The 11,882-nt window shown below is 44.3% G+C and overlaps 1 protein-coding gene across 1 annotated transcript in view; it reads left to right on the top strand.

Annotated features, from left to right (window-relative positions):
• dbndd1 (dysbindin domain containing 1) overlaps window positions 1-11,642 on the top strand; it is a 40,969-nt gene extending 29,327 nt beyond the window's left edge. Inside the window, exon 4 of the mRNA XM_080729860.1 lies at window positions 10,811-11,642. Within this exon, the coding sequence (XP_080585986.1) occupies window positions 10,811-10,965 (155 nt within the window). The 3' untranslated portion in view covers window positions 10,966-11,642. The remainder of the gene's footprint in view (window positions 1-10,810) is intronic.
• Window positions 11,643-11,882: the final 240 nt, after the last annotated feature.

The raw sequence follows: 11,882 nt of genomic DNA, 5'->3' as shown, positions 1-11,882 counted from the left end.
AGTATACAACTATATACAGTATACAACTATACAATACATACATGCACTGGATTGGAAGTCTTACTTTGGACAGTAGAATCGTGGCCTCTGTTCTCCGAGGGGTCTCTACGCGGAAGCCATTCTTCATTGGCCAAATCGCCCAGTTCGTCTGTCTCTTCGCGGCGGTGGCGGCGGTACATGGGTCTCTGCTGCTGCGGCGATGTGAGCCCCCGGGCGGGGGGATCCATCCTACACGGGGGTCGAGCTCCGTCGGGATCGGTTTCCACAATATCACGAGGCTCTTGATCCACTTCTGGACCCCGGTTCTTCGCGACTGGCACCATCTTCAATCTTTTTATCTTCAATACCAACGGCTACAGTGATCTTTTTCTCTTCTTCTTCATCATCATCATCATCATGATCATCATCACGACCACCACCACCATTCGTGGGCGCTGCCTGGTCCTGAGTCACCAACGCGGGTAGGTTTGTAATCCTAATTCTAACAAAGTTTGTTTCTATCCGTGGATCTGCTCTGCTGCTGGCTGCTGCTCCGGCCAGGGGGGGAGGGTCGCACTTCGGCGGAATGATACCAGCAAGTTGAGGCTGAGTTGGCCTAATACATCTCAATATTCTAGTACTGCTAAATACTACTACCTACTACAATTACTATACTACTAATACTATAAAACAACTGATTTCCGACAAAATGATCGCTTTTACCAACGTTTCTCTCTCTCTTTCTCTACTAACAGCCCGATGCATAAAACAATATAGTCCCTCAAGCCTGCTAGCAGCTAGCAGTGGCGTCAGTTCAGAACAAGCTAAGGTATGGCAACATGACTGGTGTCTGGTGAAGACACCAGTCATGTTGCCATACCTTAGCAACAGGCACGATGAAAAGTACATTTTTATTATTTCCCCCTGTCAAGGTATGGCAGCTGCATACCCCTGCCATACCCAATTGACGCCCCTGGCAGCTAGGCTGGTGCAGAGTCGCTCTGGGCAGGCGGAGCCAGGACAGTCTGTTTACTTTTTTTTTTTATGAAATGTTTCCGGCTGTCCTCAAAACGACACCACGACCAATTATGCATTCAAAAGTTGCGCAAGGACGTCTTTTATCATAATCCATAAAAAACATCAAACGAACGAACGCCCGTATTGGCCCTACTCGACCTCAAGAATTGGGGCGAACAGGAACGTTCAAAGCAGTATAAGAGTTAAGACTAGAGCAGTGGTTCTCAACCTTTTATGGACCAGAGCCCACTAGAAGATCTCTAAACGTTAGTGTCCGTGCTTTTTCAGAGCATTGTTTATTTTAATGATCAATCAATCAATCAATCAATCAATCAATCAATCAATTGTGTTCCGGCTTGGATCAATGGAATTAACACAGTTTTCCTAATACAATGAAAACAAAATGTTCAAGATTTTAAAGAGAGAGAGAATAAAATAAAAAAAGAATATATTACTACTATAGTGTTTTGCCAATTATTTTGGGGCCCACTTGCAATATCCTCACGGTCCATCAGTGGGCCCCGGTCCACAGCTTGGGAACCAGTGGACTAGACTGTAGTGTGTAGAGGTTGAGAGGTTATATGAAGGGTGAGGGGGAGTTGAGGGGGAGTGATGAGAGGGGTGAACAATGACGGTGCAGCAGCAGGAGGAGGGGAGGGAGCAGGAATAGGTGAGGGAGTTCATTCTAGGCTCCTGAATTATTCACCTCTCCCTGCTGGATACAAGGTCTTTGAATGTGATGCAACATCTTGATCAACTACGTCAACATACCGTTGCTGTTGTGTCGGGCAGGAACCGTCCCTTATTATATATTTTTTTTTATCCCACGATTTTGTAACCCATTTTTCACACAAAGCCAATTAACTAAACTGTAATCCTGGGCGCTGCTCTCCCTCTGCCAATCTGGGGAGGGCCCCCGAACTGAGCTCATGCTTCCTTCAGTGCATGAGGAGTGAGCAAGCCACTTCTTATTAGCCTAGCTCAGCTAGACACAATCCAACCATGTTAAAACAAAGTGGGGATACTGCCGTTATTTAGCTGCATTAGTATAGAGTCGGGCTAAGCCAGGCTAGCTTCTTATCACCTGACAGGGGAGAGTTTGGACATGGTGCGTGGAAGGAACATGTTATTCCAAGGGAGAGTGTTTTTTGCAGGTCTTTCAGTCCGAGTGTATCAAAAATAGGGTTGGGTATCGTCGGCGATACTTTTAATGGTATTGATTCACTGACTCGATACTATCGAGTATCGGTTCACGTAAAAACAAACGATACCTTGTTTCGATACTTTTGAATGCACCCTTGGCTGTCGCGTCTGTAACAGTTGGGCTACTGAAAGTTTAATGACTGCTTTAGTAGGCTACACTCGTTACTGTAAAAATATCCGAGAATAGCCTATAATGTTTATTATGACAATGATCCAACTTCTATAAAATAGCCCATAGAAAAAGGCAAATAATAATTATAATAATAATAAATAAAAAAGTATCGAAAATGGTATCAAAAATGGTATAAAAAATGGTATCGTATCGATTCCCAGGTATCGAAAAAGGTATCGTATCGATTAAAAGGTGAACGATACCCATCCCTTATCAAAAAAGCAACTGGGTTAAGGCAGTGTAAGCTTGTGATTGGCTGCACAGAGGTAACGAAAGTCGGGGGGACGGAGATACACGTAAACCTAACCTTAACCCTAACCTCAGTAAAACTAACGCTGGTGAAAGCTAACCTGGTGAATTGCTAACTTGCCGACGCTGGTGAATGCTAACCTGATGAATGTTAAAACGGGAGTTCGTCTCCACCTTAACCGAGGGGTATTTTTGATCTACACTCAGACTGAAAGACCTGCAGAAATGACTCTCCCGTTATTCCAACCAGGGGCGTCACAAGGGGTAGGAAAGTGGGACTGAGGTACCAGGGCCCAAGGTGGAGGGGCCCTAGTAACTTTAGCTATTGAAAAATAGCAGATATACAAGCTCACAGCGCGGCACCGAGTGCCGCGCTGCAAGCTTGTAGATCTGCTATTTTTGAAAAGTCGTGAAAATGTGCGCAAATCTTTGAATATATGTATTTTTTAAGTGAACATTTGTAACTCAAATTTTGCTTCTGGGGGATCCCTGGAACTAAATATTTTGAGATGGGGGGTCCTTCACATGAAAAAGTTTGAGCATCACTGACATGAAAACATAGGTTTCTTGGCACACATTTTCACGATTTTTCAAAAATAGCAGATCTGCAAGCTCGCAGCGCGGCACTCGGTGCCACGCTGTGAGCTTGTATATCTGCTATTTTTCAATAGTTAACATTCATGGGGGGCCTGCAGTGAATCCTTGTACCCAGGGCCCAGAATTTGGTGTGACGCCCCTGATTCCAACCAGTTCCTTTCCCCTCCATCAGGCTGGCCAGGGGGAGGCATTAAAGAGACCAGGACTACTGCATGTTTTTTGTGAGGGTATCTACCCTATAGGAGACACAGAGAGAACATGCAAACTCCACACAGAAAGGCCCTTTCATCAAGCCCACCTAGGGTGTGGGTGGGCACCGATGATGGCGCAGAGGAGAGAACACGCCCGCAGAGCAACCCAGCGTCCCCCGGCGGGAATTTCCCTGCTCTCTAGACGGTCCCACTTTATGCATTCCCCACATTCCTCCAATCTACAGCGAGTCAACAGCAGGTCAACATCGCACACCCTGGAACAGTTATTCAACATTGATCGAAATGTCATCAAACTTATTGAACACAAGCTGGTTGGGTGTACAGTTTACAATTTAGGAGTGATTTACAGTTAACAAGATAAACACAAGGTAATACATCGAATGCATAGAAATAGTTATCAAGGATAACCGGTAAACCAATATCATCATCATATCATGAAGTCAAAAAACTAAGTATAATATAAGAAAAACATCATTGACATTTTGAAACTATACGGAACATAACCAGCGATCCGTCAAGCAGTATTCCACCGACAGTGATCAAGTGACTGACTTTGTGGAGTCAGATCGTGTTTGTGTCCTTGAGGTTTCACTCTGGCTCCAACAAATGTACCCTTGACCTTGGGAAATCCCCCTGGGTGGCGTTGACAAAGTTAAGACCCATATTCTTTGATTCCAGAGCATGTGATGCCGTGTCTCAGCTGTTACGCTATGATGAGCTTCAGAGTGTTTAATTAAAATGATGTAGACTTAATTATTTAGGGAATAATTAATGAACATTGTTTGGCCTTTTGTGAAAACACAGTGGAACACATATTTAGATCTATGCTGATAACATCCAGTTTGCATCAAATGGCATGTAAAGTTCACAGAGCATTTCCACAATGCCTCCTCCTGTAAAACTACCATTATCACCTCTAAGGCCGCTGGCCAAGTGAGCCATGTAGTCTGAAGTGTCCCCAGGAGGGTCTATGTTATTCTGACAGTCATGACACGCTCTGGATCTGGAGGACAGATGGAGGACTAGTCTGCTGCTCTCTCTCACAAGCTGCCCAGTATCACAAACAACACGAGGGCTGACTAAATGTTGACGTTTCGTCATTAGTCATTCGACAGGGATGAGTGATGAGCATTTTCAAGACTATAAGACACAAAAAAGACATCTCAACAAGTATAGGAGGGGTGCAGGATCAGATACCTTGTAAATATTTGCACACCAAATAGCTCCCGTTAGAAGAATCTTTATTAACTGCTGGAATGTAATGTAGTAAACTGATTTTTTTGAGCAACAAGGCTTCTTTCTCAGATTTTGTAGTCATATAGAGTTACCCTCTTTAATGCCCATAGTCCCTATTATAAAACCATGAAAAAGCTAGGGGAATGTGATGGTGATGGAGGGAAACACATCAGTACTACTACCAGGGGCGTCACAAGGGGTAGGAAAGTGGGACTGAGACTGAGTTACTAGGGCCCAAGGTGGAGGGGCCCTAATAGCTTTATCTATTGAAAAATAGCAGATATACAAGCTCACAGCGCGGCACCGAGTGCCGCGCTGCGAGCTTGTAGATCTGCTATTTTTGAAAAGTCGTGAAACTGTGTGCAAATCTTTGAATATGTATTTTTTAAGCGAACATTTGTAACTCAAATCTTGCTTCCGGGGGGGGGTCCCTGGAACTAAACATTTTGAGATGGGGGTCCGTGGCCAAATTCATATCATTTTGGGGGTCCTTCACATGAAAAAGTTTGAGCATCACTGACATGGAAACATGGGTTTCTTGCACACATTTTCACAATTTTTCAAAAATAGCAGATCTACAAGCTCGCAGCGCGGCACTCGGTGCCGCGCTGTGAGCTTGTATATCTGCTATTTTTCAATAGTTAACATTCATGGGGGGGCCGCAGTGAATCCTTGTACCCAGGGCCCAGAATTTGGTGTGACGCCCCTGACTACTACTAATCAAGGCAATGTAACATCTAGTCCTGTGCCTATACACTTTGCTTGGGCGAAACACAACACTTCCACACTCACTGTGGACATTCAGATAATTAAACATTCCCACAGAGGGGGAGATATAAACTCTAAGCTCCTAAAATGTGAAGTCTTCTGGATACGTACACTGGGCACTTAATATTATTTCTTTCTTCTTCTATTTGCACATTTAAAAAACAACACATTTGTAATGTTGTGCAGGTGAGATTTAGAAACCCTGTTGGGTTTATAAAGTTAATCTCACCTCATTTAACAATAAAAATGCTAAATAGAAAATAAAATAAAAAAATCCCTGAAAGACCTTGAGGATGGGTTTGATATTAGACCATTCTTGTGAATGGATTCCATGGGACATGTCTCTAACAGTAACTTTATGAATATGCTGGTACATTTTCCCTATGTCTAATCTAAATAATAGATACTTTTATAAATAGACAGACGAGACTCGGTACAAAATAGTGTGGGCACATGAGTTATATAAACAGTGATTTTTCTTTATGTACATTTTAGTAGCCCCTGTGTGTGTGCGTGCGAGTGTGTGTGTGTGTGTGTGTGTGTGCGTGCGCGTGCATGTATCTGCGTTCCGTATTTGTAAAAAATCCTTATACAGTTTGACTTATGTGCAAAAGATGTCACATGGTTTCATTGCGACCGTAGGTCGCACTTTACTATCAAAACCACCACAAAGTGTAAGTAACTCCGTCCGTCCGTCCGTCCGTCCCTCCGTCTGTCTGTCAGTCTGTCTGTCACACCTCACACGTCACACTTTTTCCCTGCTTATATCTCCACAACCGTTGCCCCGATCCATGCCAAATTTTGCACACACGTTCCTTGGCTGCCAAACTACAACCTCCAAGGACCCCCGGAGCTCCAGGGACCCCCAGGTCCCTGGGGGACCCCCAGATGTAAAAAATGACCAAATGCGCAAACATGACCAAATGACCACCCCAACGGGGCTGCTCACGGGGAATTCCCGGGGACCACCGACTCCTGGTGCTCCAGAACGGATGCAAAAGTGGTGGCGCCCCCAGTGGAGGACCCCCTACACTGCAGCTCACATAAAATGCCGTAACTCCGGCTAGGAGCGACCGGGACAGCTGGGGCCGGTACCTATTCGTCCGCCTTGCCGGCGCGGAGACCCCACCCCTCATTTCTCACATGGCCCTCTTCTAGCGCCACCATGAGGCCGATTCTTGCAAAACACATTTTTGGACACTGCTCCTACAATTTTCGCCCTAAAATCACGCAAATCGGTACACAGTATCTCTACACTCATCCCATCAACATGAATCTGTCCCATATAGCGCCACCTCCAGGCCGATTTTTAAAAACACATTTTTGGACACTGCTCCTACAGATTTTGCCCTAAAATCACGAAAATCACTACACAGTATGTCTACACTCATGTCATCAACATGGATCAGGAAGATTTTGCCAAAACACATTTTTGCCCTATTTGTGGAGATAAGTGACCTACGGTCGCTTATCTCCCGATTAGGGAGCCTTACTGGTAATAGGGACTATGGGTATTTAAGATGGGGAATCTAACATCAGAAGCCTTGTTGCTCAAAACATCATTACAGCAGTAAATACACATCCTTCTACCCGGAGCAATTTGGCGTACGGATATCTCTCTTTTAGTTGGTTGACCATTACACAGGGAATGGCCAATACGTTGGGTGATTCTCTGCTTTAAGGGACTTAATGAAGGCTTGCAAAAGACATCGTTATAGTCATTCTATTCTACTGTATATGATTTATTCTATTCTATTTGACATACACACAAATCCACGTATGTATTGTGCATACACACACACACACACACACACACACACACATGCACCACCATCACCAAAAGAACATGGTTGTTGTCTGTCCTAGCCTTCCTGTAGAGAGTGTACTGTAGTGTTTTCCCAGACGGTGACTACACGCACACGCACACACGCACACGCAGACACACACACACACACACACACACACACACACACACACACACACACACACACACACACACACACACACACACACACACACACACACACACACACACAGCTACATGCTGATTGAGGAATCTATTGGCAGACAGCCAGCAGCTCAGAAGGAACACTGACTGCACAAACAAAGATGAGGAGTGATGGTGTGAGAAATGCAAAAACACAAGTAATGCACTCTACTAGTGTGTGTGTGTGTGTGTGTGTGTGTGTGTGTGTGTGTGTGTGTGCGTGTGTGTGTGTGTGTGTGTGTGTGCGCGCGTGTGCGCGCGCGCGCATCATCTATTCTAACTTAATGTCAGTCAAACTACAAGGCAAGGATATAAGGCTTGAGCTGTTTTTACATTCAAGTAAAGGCTTCAACTATTGATAATCTTCTTAAGCTGGTTGCACACTGCACTGCGTGTTTTTGTTGCTTTTTGGAAATCGGAAATCCAAAAGCCAGGGAGAGAGAGAGGAAAGAGAGAGAGAGCAAGGGACTCAGTGCAACAGCTGCGAAAATCGGAAAAATCAACCCTGGTCCGAAAATAAATACGAAACCGGCAGCAGTGTGCAAACGTGATTGACATAACGTGTGGTTGATTTTTTTATTCACGCGCTCCGAAATTCACTCCGATATTCGGCCCGAAAAATGCAGCAGTGTGCAAAGACCATTAGCGATTTCTTTTTCAGTTAATCAAAAAATAAATTGTCCCCTCAATTTTTATATAAAAGCAATTATACTAATAAATCCATTAACCACTTAAGCCCTATTTCATAATTCACTATGATTTCGTGCAAATATAGTGAAACTAGCAGATTGAGTGAGCTTGTAGATGTGACACTGATTATCCCTATTTATTTCCAAAATAGAGATTATTACTAGTAAGACACCTCAGGGTGACAAGCGCCACATTGGTGTGGACATCAGGGATGTGGACATCAGGGATCTCCATATATGGGCATAAAATGGGTTTGTTCCCCTGGCATCACGTGGATCTCCATATCTCCATATATGGGCATAAAAGGGATTTGTTCCCCCTGGCATCACAGGGATCTCTCTAATAGGGCATCATTCATATTGATGACGTCAGGGAACGTGATGTCAGAGCGGCAAACCCATTCTGGTAGAGTGGTTCCCCTGACATCACAGTGACATCAGAGCATGATGACATCATGATGCCCAAGACCGTGAAAATGCTGTGACATTTCTCATGGTAAACTGCGACCTTTGGTCGCAAATTAATCAATTATTATGATTATGATTATTAATTAGTTAAATTAGCTGTTGCAACCCTACAGTACATTCAAGTCATTCTTGTTTGAGATTCACCCTGAGAAAACAGGCCAGTGGAGCCTTTCAGGATGCTGAGGAGGTTGTCTACTCATTAAAACAAGGAGGCTACATCAATCTTCTGAGATCAATAACGTCATCTCTCTCTCCCATGCTCTCTCTCTCTCCCTCTCTGCTGCATGCATGTGTTGTGCATATAGGCCTATATCTGAATGTGCCTTTTAGGGGATACATTATTCAGACATACTGCAAAATCCTGAGTGATCATTTAGCTCAGAGTGCACACATTTAAACAGGGTCCCTTTTTACACTCTTGGAATGAAATGATCACACAATTTGCATTGTACCGAACGTGGCATTATGTTGGCCATGCAGGGCTGAGACCTGACGTTACCATTGACCACACGAACACTAGCGTTCCTATTCTGGGCATCTCATAATAATGTGAACCTTCTGTAAACAATATATGTTAAAATAGCACATCTACAAGCTCGCAATGCAACGTGTTGAGAGCTTGTAGAACTCCTATTTTTGCAGATTTTTGGTGTAGAGGGAAAAAGAGTGGGTCCTATTATAGACCCCTGGGTTAATCCATTCAACAAAATATTGGGTTGTTTAAGTGGTTAAACAGTCCTCGTTTTAATATGTGCAGTGAACTGAGAGGGGCATAGTAGTATGTTGACATTTAATCATGTACATGTGGCAATGGTGGACAGTGCCACCAAGTGGTGTCAAATAGCAGTGACAATTATACATTTCTTCCAACTGGCAAAATTGGTCCTGAATGGTCTGTACAATCATCCTTCTGCATATTCAACATCAGATGTGCAAAAATGAGACACAGCAAAGGAAGTGAAACTGAAGCAAACTGTGTGGGGAAAATCGAGGAATACAAAGGAAAGATGGATAAAGGAGCAGGAGGAATGAGAGTGAGCAAAGAGTTATGAGGACAAAAGCGCCCTCACTTGTAAGGAGAGACAGTACTGGGAGTATTGTGACTGGTGGATGAGTATTCTTAGAAACTAATCTCTACTTCTTTCTACAACAGCAGAATCCCCACATTCACATTGTTTTAAACACTTGACTGGGGTCCCCTAAGGGTCTATCCTTGACCCCCTCCTTTCCTATAGCAGATCTACATGCTCAGACGACGTGTAGATCTATTTCCCCTTAAGTTAATGTTTACCCATTTTCTCAGATTCACCTGTTTGCCTATTATGACATGCCCAGAATAGGGACTGTTTTAGATAGCATATTTTTATATATATAGTACATTTTGCCAGTTACCTAGACTAAAGCTGGTTGCACACTGCTGCGTTTTTCGTTGCGAAATGCGTTTTTCAGGGCAAGGAGAGAGAGAGAGATAGAGAGAGCAAGGGACCGAGTGGTGCGCGAAACGGGCGGCAGTGTGCAAACGTGACTGACATAACGTGAGGTTGATTTTTTTATTTGCGTGCTCCGAAATTCACTCCGATATTCGACCCGAAAAACGCAGCAGTGTGCAACCACCTTAACTCAGGCATCAGGATACCCGTCAAAGCATTTGAATACCAGAGATATAAAGTTCTGAGATTTGTTATGGACAATCGCAGATAAGGAACAATGACGGCGGAATGATGATGGTCAAAGAAAATCATGAACAAATAACTAAACTACTAACAATTCAAAGACACTAAAGTCTTCTCCCATCCAGCATGGAGCTCACAGTACTGTGCAGTGACTGCCTTTTAAAACCCCTGCTGTCAGGTGTGTGCCGATTAACCAATCAATTAAGTTCATTTCAGATGTGTCAATCAGTACCCAGTCTCAAGCTCCACCCAGGACTGGTAATAAGCTCTGGTTTTCCTTTTGAAAGGGATAAACTGCAGCGAGTTAGCAACAGAGCGTTTGCTTATGAAAACATTTTGGTGTGGCGAGAGAACTGTGCACTGTGACCATGCCTTGGGGGAAGGGCACTTTGAGGCAAAAGAGCACCCCCCCCCCCCCCTGCCCTGCACGTGCCTGAGATTGTGTACATGTACTGTTACTGTAGTTCCAAATATACTGTAGACTTGCTGTATATTTTTTGTGCCTCTATGGACTTTCTTTTTTATTCGTGCTGATCCACCGTTGTGTTTCTGGTTCTCAGGTCCCCACCAGCACATGCTGCCTAGAGGGGGATACATGCGCTCCCCCTCGTGGACGCGCTGCAGCAAGGCTGACCACCCACGAGAGAGGAAGCACCACAGCGACTCAGACACCACAGAGCCCTTAATGAAGCTGGAGAGGTCTAAGCAGCCATGAGATCCAGTGGGACACAGCCAAGCCGTACACAGAGAGAAGCCCAGAGCAGACACAGCCAGAGTGGATGTAGAAAGCAGACCAAGGCGCTCCCTTTCTCCATCGGTCACTCATACAATGTAACTTGGTGTTGAATAGACTATTTCAGATTGAACTCTGGATGCTGTGCTCTGTACTGAGCGGTGTTGAGATGGCTGTGCAACACACATACCCAAATAAACACACACACACACACACACACACACACACACACACACACACACACACACACACACACACACACACACACACACACACGCGCACACACACACACACACACACACACACACACACACACACACACACACACACACACACACACACACAGTTTTCCATGCAAGGGGTTCTTATGGTAATTCGGGCAGTCAGAATTTTTAAGCTTTTTTTTAAATGACAAACAGGGTATGAGACCTACAGAGCAACTCGACCTCCATCCTCACAGCCTCTCAAGGGCGGAAGATACAGCATGGAGAGTGACACTGAGAAGAGTTGCCTCCATATGGCCAGAGCAAAGGTCAGTCATTTGAATTCACAGTGCTGCTGAGACACCTAATAGTCCAGTGTTAATTAGAATTCAAGGCCTGTCTGAGACTACCGCATGAAATGCAGTATGACCATGCACTGCCTTTATACCCATTCAGAACGGGTACACATTATTGCGTATCATTATTTTATGCTTTAACTATTGAAAAATAGCAGATAAACAAGCTCACAGCGCGGCACCGAGTGCCGCGCTGCGAGCTTGTAGATCTGCTATTTTTGAAAAATCGTGAAAATTAGAATTTTTACCCGATTCTATAAGTGTCTTTTGAGTCCTTCTAAGGTTTTTTGAAAAACCTTTGTTTCTATGTCAGCAATCTGGCCAGCCATCGTCAAAGAAA

Source organism: Nannobrachium achirus, assembly GCF_963921795.1.
Source record: "Nannobrachium achirus genome assembly, chromosome: 7".
NCBI classification, from domain to species: domain Eukaryota; kingdom Metazoa; phylum Chordata; class Actinopteri; order Myctophiformes; family Myctophidae; genus Nannobrachium; species Nannobrachium achirus.
Note: the sequence above shows the minus strand (reverse complement) of the source record. Positions and strands in the feature narration are given on the sequence as shown.